Source organism: Heloderma suspectum, chromosome 4 (genome assembly GCF_057233095.1).
Source record: "Heloderma suspectum isolate Gila_16-S chromosome 4, 16-S_ref, whole genome shotgun sequence".
NCBI lineage: Eukaryota > Metazoa > Chordata > Lepidosauria > Squamata > Helodermatidae > Heloderma > Heloderma suspectum.
Genome location: NC_139461.1, coordinates 239,877,663 through 239,893,196, shown reverse-complemented (window position 1 = coordinate 239,893,196; position 15,534 = coordinate 239,877,663). Strand labels below are relative to the sequence as shown.

Here is a 15,534-nt window from a genome sequence, read left to right as displayed (position 1 = left end):
TGCAGAATAAGTAATTCCCTCCCAAAATTCCCTTAGTCACAGACCTAAGGTATTTTATATTGGGGTGGGAGCTGTAGTGTTCCTTCCTCAATATATGCTGAAACACTACCTTTAAAACAGAATAAAAACAATTTTGTTTCTTTGTTTTGTCTACTAATTGGCTACTTCAACAAAAACTGATTTTGTTATTTACACAAGGGATATTTCTAATTCAAAGGCTCTATCACTGTAGCTGCTATTAAGACATCTCTGTTAAGATACGTCAAGATTTCTTAATAAAAACATTGTTGGTGATGATGATGATGAGCTGTTTTTTTTACATAGTATTTTTTTTACCTCTTCGTAGCATGATTGCTGAGAACATGAAAAACATGAACTAAATATACACTGAGAGACTTGTCTTGCTGTCTTTGGGTAAACGGAAGCTTAAACAGAGATCTTAAACTATTGGGTGGTATAAAAATGTAATGAATAAATAAAAAAAATAAAAATGAACTACTATGACCCAACAACATGACTCAAACACTGGACTTCCTTTACTACCCCATTGCAGAAACAAAACAAGAAAAGAACTTACTGGAACCAAAGCACACAGGGGCTGCAGAAATCAAAAAGGAGAAGAGAGAATTTCCTACCTTTTCTGTCATCACAGATGCAAAGAGGAAGCGCCCACCTAGGCCAAAGGAGTAGATTTTGCTTCCTATAGTCTTGAAAGTCTTGCCAAAGTCTTCAGTTCTCTTCAGTTCAAGTAACCCAAGATCAGCTTCTTGAGAGGAGGAGGCACATGAATTAATATTGCTCCAATTAGAAAAACAGATAAGCCCCCCTTCTTGCAATATTCACACAAAGAGGGGTTACAGGGCCATACCACTGACCCTACTGCCACAGTTGTGCAGCTCCCTCACTCTGCTTCCCAATGTCCATGTGTTGAGCGTGAATATCAGCAAAAGAGAAGTCTATGTGCATAGGCTTCTCTTTTGCAGACATCCATGCTCATCTGTGGATGTCTGGCGATGGAGGTGGAGAGCCATGCAACCTCATGGGGAAAGCTTCACGGCTGCATGATGAGGGCTAAAGAATAAGCTAAAAGAAACCTGGGAAGAGTGGAATCTCTTCACTAGGGCTATGACAGATCTGTAGTGCTGACTGGCCTGTACAGTGCTGACTGTATTTGTACGTTGCCCCTTCAAGGATGGGCATGACTTCAAGCATGGCTCACAGCAATAAAAATTGCATAAAATATAAAACAAAACTCAGAATAACTCAACAGAAACAGTAAAATCATTGAAATGGGGAATACTTACTACAAGAGCCATTCAGGTAGGTGGTGAAGAAGATGGTTATTCCAGAGCCCCTAGAAAAAGTCAAGAGAAAAGACACACTGCTTATAATGCTGTGGGAAAGAAAGCTGGCTGATTAAACAATTGGCAATTCAACACTTTGGTAGGGTTCAGACTATCACAGGGGCAAAAGAAGCCACTGTGGCTTCTCCCTTGCTGCTGCTCATGCTGCATGCGACTGACATTTGCATAATTACCCATGATACAGTGCAGGTTGCCATGTCATCCACATCCAGTGCGCTGTGGGCAGGGGTGGCTTCTTACCCACCCTACAGCCCATGACTTGTAGTAGGGGTTACAGGGTGGGTAAGAAGCCACCCCCACCACTCCGCACCCCGGGGTCAGATGACATGACAACCTGTGCTGCATCGTGGGTAATTACGCAAATGGCAGTCGTGCACAGTACGTGTGGGGGTGGGGGGAGAAGCCACAATGGCTTGTTTTACCCCCGTGATCATCCGAACACCTTCTTTGTGCCAGTGTATAGGGAGATACATCATGAAATAGATTTTGTACAGACTACAGATTTGTTACAATGCGTACTATATTAGATCTTACTGTCATCAAAAGTAAGAATCTTGTCTGACAAAGGATTCAAAAAATCTGTCAAGCCAAAACATAGCAACTCTTCAAAGGTCAATGATTAGAAGTAAAAGTTTTTAACAAGCAGCACAAGGCTTTTGCTCCTTGTAGGGAAGGGGCATAAGAAGACAACTGTCAAATTCTGAGACAGAGTCTTTGTCTGCCAGGCCAGTTATTTGGCTGAATGCTTAGTGGTTCTGCAATCGCAGTGGTTAAAAGTATGCACAAGGTCCAATATCAGCTTGAAAATAATGGAATTTTTTTGGTTCCTCTTTCAAAACGAGATGCCCAAACCCTCTGCCCATAAAGGAGAACACACCCTGCAGTATATTTTGGACAGTAAAGCATATATTTCTATATAGGAGAACTAAAATCCCATCACCAGGTTGCTACTATCAATAACTTCTTCCCTCCCCAATAATTGCTAGTTAATGCTGCTAGTAATAAGGTCTCCCCAATCCTCCTGAGTTCTCTGAACTGCAAAGAACTTGGGGTGCAGGTAGAGGGAGTCCTTTTCTACGCCAGATCTGACACGCTGGATTCCTCCCCACACCAGAGCAAAAAGAGGAGTTGCACCACTTCAAAGAGTTCAAATAGTGAAAAATCCCAATATAAACACAAGGAGTTACAGAGACTTCTCTGAAAAAGCACATACTACAAATATGACCATAAGTAAAGCTCTGGAATGCCTTGTTGGGGCTGAGAAGACAGCATTCAATATTTTATTCGAAGGACAGTCATCTTTATGTTTTTGTGAACAGCCAGCTCTAGTGCAATCAAGAGAATATTAAACTACTAACTCTCCCTGGAGAGCGTGTTTGTTTTTCAGCTGCTCACCATTTAGCCAGGCAAACATCTTTGTGGATTTCTTTCCATTTCTCACCAAAGGTGTTGGATACCCACAGGCTACCCTGAAACATTTAGAAAGGATTGCTCGTTATTAGATGCATCACTTTCAAGCTCCCATCACAAATATTTATTTACTAAAAATACTTTAGCCCACCTTTCCATTATAATTGCTCAAGATGGCTTACAATTTGATCAATATATTTTAAAAATAAAATACAAGAGAGAGGGCAAAAGAAGCAGCATATAAAACTCTTCAGCTAACATATCAAGGAGATTAAAATTAATAACTCAGCAGGCCAAATGTATAGCAGAAGACGAATTCTTTGCACAGCAGCAGATCACCATCAGTGAGGGGATGAGATGGGCCTCACTCAGCAGAGTTCCAAAGAGAGGTGTAACCACACAGAAGGCCCTCTTCTGCATCCCAACCAAGCACAACTCAGATGCTGATGGGATAAGGAGGTGAGCCTCCATAGAAGATTTCAGAGGGAAGACTCATTTGGGAGAAGACAGTCCTTTACATACCTTGATTCCAAACCATTTAAGGCTTTAGACCCAGAACTAGCACTTTGAATAGGGCCCAGAAACAGATCAGAAGGCAGTGAAGCTATTGTAATAAAATGAGTCTTGTCTGGCTGCAACATTCTTGACCAGATGAAGTTCCTATATTCCAAGTCTACCATGATATTAAAACTAAATTCCTTAAAGAAGCATGTATCAGCTGCAATGCATAACAGGTCATAATCCTCCTAGAAAAGAACTGTCTGTTGCCAATGCAAAGTTTAGAAATATTTATATCTCACACTTTCACTGTAAAACAAGCCTTAGGGTTATCCACACCATATGACCACAGAATGGCTATATTTACTAGATATAAACTATGATGTTGCCAATTACAGTCACAAGAGGTCATGCAAGAAGCCCCCACCCCCACACACATCATTGGAAAGTTTACACAATCAAACAAGCCACCGTGGCCTAAATAAGCCACGAATGATATTAAAGGCAAAACTGAAGTACTTTGGCCACATAATGAGAAGACAGGATACCCCGGAGAAGATGCTGATGCTAGGGAAAGTGGAAGGCAAAAGGAAGAGGGGCCGACCAAGGGCAAGGTGGATGGATGATATTCTGGAGGTGACTCGACCTTGGGGGAGCTGGGGGTGGCAACGGCCAACAGGAAGCTCTGGCGTGGGCAGGTCCATGAAGTCACGAAGAGTCGGAAGCGACTGACCAAATAAACAACAACAACAAGCTTGTTTAAATAGGCAGCACATGCCATGGGTTATCTGAGGGCTGTTTCTCCCTTAAACAAGCCATGCTGCTTGTTTGGACGTCATATTAAGCCATACCCAGGCAAGTAATTAGGCTAATGGTGCCCAGCACACACCACCTATTTCAACAAGCCACCGTGGCTTGTTTTGATTGTGAAAACCAGATAATTTCCTCTAAATGGCCCCTTGGAGCTCAGATTCATGGCTTAAATTACCACACCAGTAAAGAAGTGAGCAGACAGTTCAGCACATGTGCATGTGCATGCACAAACACCAGTCCTTACCTCAGTACTAAGCACCAACAACAAATCAGAATTCTGAGGGTGATAGATTATTTGAGTCAAGGGATGGAAAGGGAGATCTGTCAGTACAAAGTTCTTAGCAAAATCAGATGATCTGAAGATCCTTCCAGTGTGGAATGGGCCAGATCTATCCCCGGTCAGTATCACCTAGACAGAAAGACAAAGATGGGGATCACCTCTCATGTTTCAGCACATAGAGCTCATCCTCATTGCCAGTTTATCATGAGTGTAGACATCATCAGAAGCTATGATTACATATTTCAAATAATGCATTTTTGAAGAGGGCAAGTTAGGGCCCGATCAGAAAAACTGCAACAAAATAAAAAGGCCAACTGGGTAGGAGGGCAGAATTTTTCCAATAATTCTGTCCCCACACCCCCCACCAACACCTCCCCTCTTGGCTCTTGATCCTTGCAGAAATTTACAGTGCAAATTTGTGCAAAGGCACTACTTCACAATGATGTGAGAACATAGCTGCATTAAAAATGCAAAAATGCAACCATTCTTCCTCAAACCCCTCTGTAGATAGTATCCATAAGTTTTAAGTGTTTATATTTTATAATGGTTTATGTTGTACTATGTGGTTTTAATTTTTGTGAACCGCCCAGAGAACTTTGGCTATTGGGCAGTATAGAAATGAAATACAGAAATAATAAATTAATTAATAAAGCCCAATGACTGCCTTGATGATCCAGGATGAGCCAATGCTATGTGGGTATTGACATGTCTTCTGTTTTGGCAGCAAAATAATGAAAGTCAGATAAAATGCAGTAGAAGTCCTACAAAACCACCACCACATTTGACTGTGGGTAACAAATACATCCTATACATCCTACCTTAGCAACAAACCTAACAGAGTGCACTACAGAAGAGAGGAAGGGGGCAGGGAGGAAGAGCTGATATTTGAAAAGAACATGTTCTGCCAAGTATACCGACCTGCTCTACCAAATGGACTTTGTGAAATTCACACAACCGTGCCCAGAACACTCTGTGATTGCATAGACACTGTAACAATTAATTTAAACAAGCAGGCAATAGCTCTAATTTACAAATGGGGAAACTGAAACATCAAGAAAGATGTTGTGTCCCAAGGTCATACAACAAATCAGTGGAAAACAGAGTACTTAGGTAGGTAGAGATTTTGTAGAAGAAGTCACACATAAATACGGGTATCAAGGCCATATTGTGCCAACACTCTACATGACTTGGCAAGCACCCATCAGCTGGAGAACTAGAAACAAAGCAAATACCATCTGAGGTTCCAAGCATCTAATAGCTCAAGCAAGGTATCAAATCTGCCTCCTGCTATTAGACAAAAGTATTAAAATGCAGCCTTTCAAGGGTATTCCATCTTAAGACACCCACCTTTATACACAAAGGATAGGGCTAACTAACAGCCCTGCAAACCATATTGTCAGGCAATTCCTACCTTTCCTGAATTCTCTGGTCCAATAGCCATTCCAAACTCTGTTCTGATGAAAGTGTTATTAATGAGATCTGTGATGTCCGTGAATGTTTTCCCATAGTCTTCACTAAGATGTAAGAAAGAGACACCGTAAGTATAGAAACTCCTCAATACAGGAGGATACTGCGGAAGTCACATCAAATAAGTAACAGAAAGAACTGAAACATTTTACAGCCACCATCTGGAGATTGCTTAACAGCCCTTGCATAGTGTGGTTTCATTATGTGGTGACCCAAGTGTGTAGCACCTCATCATGAGGTTGAGAACTTTTATACATGAACACAAGTACCCAAAGAAAATGGTATCATGGAGAAAATCACCTCACACATGATACAGCTGCTATACATATACATGTATAACAGCCACTACATTTAAGAATTTATCCCTTGCCTTTCACATAAGCCTCAAGGTAGAAACAAAATAAACATTTAAAACAGTAGATTAAAAAGCAATATTGAGCTGGTAAATAAACATTAATAAAATAGCATTCAATCTAAAAGGAGGGACCAATTATCATAAAAGGCATCATGTTCCAGTAAACACCTAGGAGGGCAGGATGGACTTTGCCTTGAATCTTAAAGATAAACACAGCGCATGAACATGCCAACAGAGCGACTTCCACAATTCAGAGCTCATGTATTTAAAGTGGTATCTACACGTCAGCTATAATGAGCCAACTAGCCCAAAGAATCAAGGCAGAAGGTCCCAAATATATCCAGCCAAGACTTCCATAAGAGGTTTTGGCCTCCTGCGAGACTGACTGTTGCTAGCAATGTCTTCTGTTTACCCATCCAACCAGTCACTCATGCTACAGATGCTTCTCGCTTTATCCCAGAGTTCCAGAACTCACCTAAGAGGTCAAGCCTTCCACCTTGAGAAATCTTCAACAAGACCTCCTGTGCAAGGCAAAGAGTGCCTAGGACTCTTCTAGACTGAGAACAAAGGCTTTATACTGGGTTTGCTCTAGGGCAGTATGCTTTGCCTAACTGTCTCTCTCTTGGGCTAGCTACTGTTTCCAGCTTGTCTCAAACTTTGAATATGTTAATATTGTTCTTAATGCAAGACCATTTGTAAGCCAGAGACCTCCTCTGCCTGTTTGGAATCCTGACATGGGGAGCAAGTTCACTGTCACCAGCTGTCCACACAGGCAGCAAAGTCTATAGAGTACCTGAATTGTTCAGCTGTCCCTTGCTACCACTGTATACCACCTTTGGCAGGAAAACCTTCTTGCCAAAAGGAAATTCTCTCCAGGCTCATTATCTCTGGTGCAACTGATTTCCTCCAGTAGCAGACAAAGGCAAGAGAAGATAAAATCACCCAGACCAAAGGTAACAAGGAAGGAAAGATCTCAGCCACTGTTTCTTGCTTCTGTGCATGGCCAAGAACTGCAGCTGACCAAGGTGAGCGTATGACTGTGGTGGGGGCTCTGTCCTCAACCGGAAGCATGAGTTCTTCAAATGCTCTCATGCTCTTGCCACCTGTAGGGGCAGCCCAGAGGGAGCTTGCTCCTCACAGAATTCCAACAGGCAGGGTGGGGCTGGCTTATATATAGTCACACATGAAGGTGAACCAGATGGTAAGGGATCCTAGGACAATGTGTTCATATTTCAGTGAAGACAGAGTAGCATGCATTGTTTCAAAGGCAGGTATAGGCTTGAATGAGCCCCCAGGAAAGCTGCTTCTGGCACAGAATAAGCCACCTCGCATATGACCCACTGTTAAGCCAGTAGGGCTTCCTCAGCTATTGCTGCTGCAACTCACTGTGGATGGCTTTTTGATCAACTTATAGCATCCCCCCACCCCCATGGGCTGGGTTCTTCAAGAGTTCAAAATACACATAGGACATACTCTGGCCCTCAGGAAATCAGCCCTGATCTTTGCCCATCCACTTACCTTAGAGGCTTGTAAAGAGGATGATCTATCGCTAGTTCAAAAGCCCTAGCCCTTACAGTTATACCTAGCCAGTTTGAGATTGCTCCAAAATCCTCGTATACAGGAATTGACAGCAAACTGCTTCTTTTCTTGAAGCCAGATTACAATGTACGTATTCAGTTCATTGATGTTCACAAAAATCTCCTTACCTTCGGTAGAGTTTAGACTGCCCAAAACTCATTATCACCAGAGGTACCTGAAATGTAGTCAATACAAGAATAACCTGGAGAGAGAGAGAGAGAGAGAGAGAGAGAGAGAGAGAGCCAGTTAGCTCTGATAGTCAGAGAGCAACAGCTGGAACTCACAATGTCCTAAGGCTAACTAACTGTCATACCCCAGTAAGGACTAATTGGGTACACGGCATAGCTAATACAAGTTTACTTTTTACAGTGGGTTGTGGGGGTTTGGGGCATGCTAGACTGAATTAACACACATTTCAACATGTCTACAGTCCACAATACACTTTTAAACATCTTTCAAAATATGGTTATTCATAACACAGTCTTGTGCTGCAGAATTCACAAGATCGATAAAATACCCAAAATTCACGGGAAGTAATTTTTCGTTTATTCCCAAAAATGGTTTGTCGAACTTTACAACTTTCCTTACACTTTTTGATGCCCTTTTGAAAATGTGATTTAGTGCAGTCACCTACTACTTTGATATCATATCCTGACGTGTCAAGGTGCTCTCCTAATCCCTGTACACCTAACTGCCTTGAGACAGGTTTCTCAGTTAACAGCTAAACTCTGTTTAGAGCCAGAGAGTTCTACAGACTAGTATGAAATATAGGCGGTATTGTAGCCAAAATTGTGCCATAACCCCTTTTATATGAAGAATGTGGTAAATTAAGGCAGATATTATAATTATCACAGTAGTAATCCATTTCATCCTGCTCTTGCCTAGATACCCTTAGCCATTAGCTATGGACATAAATGCACCTAGCAATGCTAGAGGTGGTGCTTATTTAAAACGATGAACACTTCACATATACCACTGTTTAAAGGCAGGCATAAACACTTGCTTTATCTGAAAATATACCACATGACACATATTCTGAAGCAACTTCAATAGTTTAGCACTCTGCTCTCAGGAGGCATATGCTTGCATTGTAATACTGACATTTTCAGTCATGCATATTACACTAAACTGGCTTGTTTATGGGATTGGAAAGTAACACTGCATTCTTGATTTTATCTCAGAGACCAAAAATACCTATAATGACTTTCTAGCAACTCTTCAGTGTGTCTGGAACTTGGCTTGAAGTTGCCTCACTAAAAAAACCCACATTGGTTGCAGTTTGCACTTTGAGATATATATTTTTTCTGGGGAACTAGAAGCATCTCTGTGCAGGATGTGAAGAAAGAGGCACTGAATATTTCCTCCTGTCCAACAGGGCTTCAGCATTGAAGCAGTTCTCACCTCATGTCTGGATGGGCAGCAAGATAGAATCATAGAATAGTAGGGTTGGAAGGGGCCTATAAGACCGTTGAGTCCAACCCCTTGCTCAATGCAGGAATCCAAGACAAAGCATCACTGGCAAATTGCTGTCCAGCCTTGTCTTGAACGCCTCCAGTGTGGGGGAGCCCACTACCTCCCTAGGTAACTGGTGCCACTGTCATATTGCTCTAACAGTCAGGAAGTTTTTCCTGATGTCCAGCCGGAATCTGGCTTCCTGTAACTTGAGCCCATTATTCCATGTCCTGCACTCTGGGATGATCAAGAAGAGATCCTGGCCTTCTTCTCTGGGACAACCTTTCAAGTACTTGAAGAGCGCTATCATATCTCCCCTCAGTCTTCTCTTCTCAAGGCTAAACATGCCTAGTTCTTTGAGTCTCTCCTCACTGGGATTTGATTCCAGTCCCCTGATCATCTTTGTTGCCCTCCTCTGAACCATCTCCAGCTTGTCTGCATCCTTCTTAAAGTGTGGTGCCCAGAACTGGACACAGTACTCCAGATGAGGCCTAACCAGTGCTGAGTAGAGGGGAACTAGTATTTCACAGGATTTGGAAACTATACTTCTATTAATGCAGCCCAAAGTAGCATTTGCCTTTTTTGCAGCCACATCACATTGCTGGCTCATATTCAGCTTGTGATCTACCACAATTCCAAGATCCTTCTCGCTTGTAGTATTTTTGAGCCAAGTATTCCCTTGTAACTGTGCATTTGGTTTCTTTTTCCTAGGTGCAGAACTTGGCATTTATCCCTATTAAATGTCATTCTGTTGTTTTCTGCCCAGCACTCCAGCCTATCAAGATCACTTTAAATTTTGTTTCTGTCTTCCAGGGTATTAGCTATCCCACCCAATTTTGTGTAACTGCAAATTTCATCAGTATTCCCTGCACTTCCTCATCCAAGTCATTAATAAAAAATATACTTCTTACCAAACTCAGAGTGAGTCACTGAACATACAACACCTGTGCTGCTTCTCATCTCCTTCTTAGGCTGTGAGTAGGATGGTAACAGCTAAAAGAAGAACCTGACTGGCTTGCAGTACCTACATCTGGAGAGAATGACTCCTCATGACCCATCAGACAGGAATAACCCTACTTTTCTATGTGGGAAGATTAAAGTGAAAACATATGGAGTCATGCTCTGGGTAGATCTATTATTTCACATATTGAAATGTTGTTCCTTTTGAATAGTTAAAATCTATCCAACCTATTTGTATTACTCACCCCAGTGCTGTCCCCAATCCAGGAGAGGGATACCGAGCCACTGAGATCATTGAAGACACGCTGTAAGGGCAATTACAAATACAATTAGGTCCTCTGGCACCCCATGCCAGAAAGCAAACAATCCCATTCCTTTCCTCTGAGAGTGGTGGCAAGCGGCTTCTAGTCACAAATTTAATATTCTTCACAATCATACTGCTTCTTATGCACCCTATTTGAGAATTATAGCTATTGAATTTAAGTGAGCAGAACATACAACCCATAAGGAGTTGATCCACTAGCATCTCTGTACTTCGTCAGGGGTTAAATTTAATTCCCAATGCAGTTTTGTGCAAATGCATCTGTCATAAAAGAAAAGCACAAATGAAGCTTTCCCAGATCCATGAATGCAGGGCTTCCCAACCTTTTTGTACCAGTGGGGGCACATTTGGGTATTTAAGAAACTGCTGTGGGTGCCACTACAAAATGGCTCCCATGGAGGATGTGGCTAGTCACAAAATGGCTGTCATGGGGGCGTGGCTAGTCAGGGGCGAGGGGAGAAATACCGAGGCTAGAGGCTGGGAGGAAGATGGAAATGGAAAGAGTTGCTTCCTGACCTGCGCAATTTTCTTCTGTCCACACAGACCTTTCCCCTTTGCTCTCTCGCTTGCTCTCCACTCTCAGCCTCTTGCATCGCTATTTCTCTCCCCCAACCTCTTTCCCTGCTATTTCTCTCCCTTCCCCATCTATAGCCTTCTCCTTTCTCTCCCTTCCTAGCCCCTAGCCTTGCTCTTTCTCTCCCCTCTGCCCCGTTGCCTTGCTTTCTCTTCCTGCCCAGTGAACTGCTGATCAGTGGCAGGTTCAGGAACAGGAAAGAAAACATGGTGCCCCAATGTTTTTCAATTTTTCATTAATTTTTTTTTAAGGGGGCAGGGAGTGAAGAGCTTTGTGGGCACCACTGAAGGTGCCTGAGGGTGCCACGCTGGGACCCATGCATTAATGAGTTTGCCACCTAATATACCACATGTGTATTCATTCCTTTTACTCGGGATATTGCCAGAGTTTTGCTAGAAATTGGGAGAGGTTTTCACACAAGGACTCTTCCTACAGCCCTGTTTCATGCCTAGCATGATAATCCATTCTCCACTGCCAGATGCCTGAGAAGAATCAAACACCACACCAAGGAGTACTGACAGCTTCTCAATATGCCTATATGATCATTAAAGCTTTAACAGCCCTCTTCCAGGACATCATTCTCTTGAAGCACCTAGAGGCCTCCGGCACTTCAGGAATATCCAAGTGGCAGGGAGAAGGACATCTATTAATTAAAAGTTGTCCTAGACTAGGATGTCACTTCTTTGTCTTTGACCTTGCAAAAGTGGTCAAATGTTGCTGAAGTGCATTCATACTAAGACTTACTCCACAGGCAATTGGAAAATTACTCCTGGTTATGAAAAAGATTGCTTGAGTCTTCTACCTGTTCCTCAGAGTTAATAAAAATGTACCTATGAAGCACTTGTAATACAAATACTAAAGTAAACAGCACCCCTCTGTCATGATGCAGCTGAGGTTCAAACTACATGATGTGCAGAGTTCAGCAATGCTTTTCTCCATGGTTTGGTTTAAAACCAAAAGCAGTCTGCAAGTCTGAGCACAAGGGTGTGCTGAGAGGCTGCTTTACCCTTTCCACTCAAGTAGGGGTGGACGAAAGTCCCTTACCTTTCGCCGAAGCTTGTTCGCGGTGGGGGGGAGGCGCTTCGCTGCTCCCCCCGCGAAGTTCAGGCCAGGGGGGGAGGCTTCCAACCTTGCCCCAGCCTAAATTCAGGCCGGGGGGGAGGCTTCCCGCCTCGCCCCGGCCGAAATTCAGGCCGGGGAGGAGGCTTCCCGCCTCGCCCGGCCGCGAACTCGAAAGTTAAAAAAAAAAAAAACGCCCCCGTGACAGGCTACGTGACGATTAACGTAGCCTATCACGGCTAGATCTGCAAAGTCAGCCATGATAGGCTACGTTAATCGTCACGTAGCCTATCACGGGTGACTTAAAAAAAAAAAAAGCGCGTACGCTAATGGCGGCCCCCATAGGGAACCGCCATTCGCGTTCCTTATTTGGTCGCTGTAGTCTACGTAAATCTACGTAGACTACAGCGACCAAATAAGGAACGGGAATGGCGGCTCCCTATGGGGGCCGCCATTATCCGTACGCGCTTTTTTTTTTTTTAAGTCACCCGTGATAGGCTACGTGACGATTTACGTAGCCTATCACGGCTGACTTTGCAAATCTAGCTGTGATAGGCTACGTTAATCGTCACGTAGCCTATCATGGGGGCGTTTGTTTTTTTTCTTCTTTTGTTGGAATGGCGGCAGCGGCAGCCGGTCAAAAGACCGGCTGCCACTCCCGCCCCGCACGAACAGCTGCCGAACCGCCGGCCGGACCCACCGCCGGGAGGGACATTTGGCGAAGGTAAGTCCCGTCCCGGGGGGGTTCGGAGGATTTCTCCCCGAAACTTGTTCGGGGGGCCGAACACGTTGGCGCTCAGCCCCCTGAAGTTTCGGGGAGAAATTCTCCGCCATCCCTACACTCAAGTCCTCCTTCAGCTTGAAATCAGTTCTCCCACACTGATTTCTTACCAAAGGAAGAAAATGGAAAGGTGTCCCCATTATTTCCAAATACCTGCCCCATAGGTAGCTTAGGGAGGGCAATTTTGAGTTGAAAACAAGTTAAGCAATCTATCCTTCTTCCACCCAGACTTGAAGCCTGGGTTTAAAAACAACACAATGCACACACAGATGGAAGAATATGTAATGTGTACTGCGAGCCCAAGTTCCCTTATAGTTTTCATTCCTTGAAACCTGTGTCAACAATCAAATGAAGCTACTTATGCTTCAAAAGACATAAACCAACAGCAATGTTGCTTGCCTAGCAATGTGTCAGCATTAGCACAGACAGGAAAACAATCACACTGCAAAACAAAGGCATGAATGGATGGCCCCACCTTAGAATTTTAAAGGTCACCTCAAATTAAGCTTCAGCCTGCTTATAGTACTGCAAAGGCTGCAGTGCTTTGTTTATAGCTCAAGAAGTACCTGGGCCCTGAAATACCACCATTCAGACACTGTTGTAAACTATCCAAAATCAACAGTTGGGCAAACCTTTATTAAAAACCACCAAAATTCCACAAAACTGAGCAAGCTTCGGAGTTCTCTAGAACTCCTTATCAGGCTAGATGGTACAAAAAGTAGAGGGGGGGGGAATAGAACAGCTGTTGTGACCCTAAGGTCTGCAGTTTAGACAGACCCAGGCTGCAACATTGCAGACTGAATGAATTAGTCAGTAGCAGGTGTTGCAGGTATCACTCTGCACCTAGCAATGCATTTTGGGAGAGAGAAGCAGCAATGGCTGATTTCTATTTCTGGAAACACAAAGGTTAGTTATAACTCTGATCTGCCTCTTGTGCTGGGCAAATAAGGTTCCTGAGGTTTGCACAGAACAGAAGTGGAGAGAAACATGGCAGTCATTATATTAGTAAAGCCAGAAATAAATTTTAGATGGTGTGCTATGTAAAAAAGTCATTTGGGGCCAAATTGAGAGTATTACCTAGTGGTTGGAGGGGATGGAACCCTCAATTCAAAGTCTCTCTTTAGATGGTAGAAAATCTTCTTTCTCTGGTGGTAGATTTCACCCTGAACAGCTAAATACAGGATTTTCCAAAGCACATTAAAAAGCAAAGATAACTGTGCTGGTCCAAGAGAAAAAAATCCAAAATCCACAGTTGGGCAACATCTTTATTAGGACCAACCAAAATTCCACAAAAATGTGCAACCTTTTCAAGTTATTGCCTCCCCCAAACAGAAGACCCAGGTGTAAGCAGTGCTATGAGTAGATATACTAGTGCTAAGCCTGGAAGTTTCCCAATATCTGTGCAGAACTAGGAAAGCAGCCAAAACATATTCGATCCCCCAAAACGAAGTGCACTAATGTTTGCAGGACACTAATTGTTTAGGAAGCAAAACAAGATGAAGTTCTTTATCCTCAAGAATCCAGCTGCAACTGCAGATTCCCAGGGGAAAGAACAAGGGGTGATCTACTGCAGACTACAGTGTGTTTTCACAAATACTTTCCCTAGGGTCACATGCTTGACTTTTGCACAAATAAAAGTGGGAGTCAATTTATACCTTGCCTTGCAACCAGTGAAATATTTTATTGGGATACCTGAAAGCATCTGATGAACTTCAGGAACATGATCAGTTAGTAGAATGTAATAATAACGGCTAAGTTACTCATAACTAGGAAGTGGTGAGATTGTAATCCTCCAATGCTGAAAGAATTATTTTTAAAAACTTGCAACAGTGGTAATGGGTAAACTCATGGGATTGGCTATGTAACAGCAAGCAATGTTATGAAACTTTTGGAAGAACTTGGTCTATTACTTTCATGAGCAATCAGGAGGCAAAAAACATTGGGAATCAAGGCTCCGGGACATAGTTAATCTTTCTGCCACATTCATGGCTGCTTGCTTCAAATGTTGCTTTTACAAATCAGATGTTAATGTTCATGATGGAGAATCACAGTATGAGGCAGCACCTCATAGAATTGTTGAGGTATTTCATTTCAAGAACTCTCAACTCTCAGCCAGTTGGGAAAATAGGAAATATGTGAAAATACATATCATCAATATGATGGTAAACAAAAGGAAGGTTGCAGGAGCAATGCATTTGCCAAACAGATAAAATGCCTGAAGATGTTCTGTATTCTGCAACATTTGAGATTATTTCCTGCCATCTTCAAAACTTAAAGAGTGCTGCTTGTTTAGTAATCCAGTCACACCATAGCAATATTATCAATATTAGTACTACTACCTTTGAATCTTGTGTCTAAGAGACTTACAGTTCAGGTGGCCACTTCTAAATATTTTTTAAAAACACCAGAAAAGATAACAGCAATTTGCATATGTTCATTTATTTGTAAATATGCAGATTTAGAAACTATTATAATTTAAATAGAAATGAGCACATTTCATCATAAAGTGGAAGACCATGACCAAGTGACCTGTGTGCCTGCTTGTTCAGTCTGCTGTCCAGGTGTTAACTGTTGAAGGGAAACAGTTCTTACGATTTTTTTTTATCTTTAAACGAGAATTG

General features: G+C 42.7%; 1 protein-coding gene across 2 annotated transcripts in view; it reads right to left on the bottom strand.

The window, feature by feature from the left end:
• The window catches only part of SORT1 (sortilin 1), a 60,136-nt gene that overhangs the window by 19,286 nt on the left and 25,316 nt on the right, over window positions 1–15,534 (bottom strand). The window contains exons 2-8 of one of the 2 annotated variants that reach the window (XM_084852875.1): window positions 10,423–10,482; window positions 7,894–7,967; window positions 5,777–5,879; window positions 4,330–4,494; window positions 2,760–2,833; window positions 1,305–1,354; window positions 636–766 (exon numbers count right to left, since the gene is read on the bottom strand). In XM_084852875.1, the coding sequence (XP_084709001.1) occupies window positions 636–766; window positions 1,305–1,354; window positions 2,760–2,833; window positions 4,330–4,494; window positions 5,777–5,879; window positions 7,894–7,967; window positions 10,423–10,482 (657 nt within the window). The remainder of the gene's footprint in view (window positions 1–635; window positions 767–1,304; window positions 1,355–2,759; window positions 2,834–4,329; window positions 4,495–5,776; window positions 5,880–7,893; window positions 7,968–10,422; window positions 10,483–15,534) is intronic. The other variant, XM_084852877.1, reaches the window with a different exon arrangement.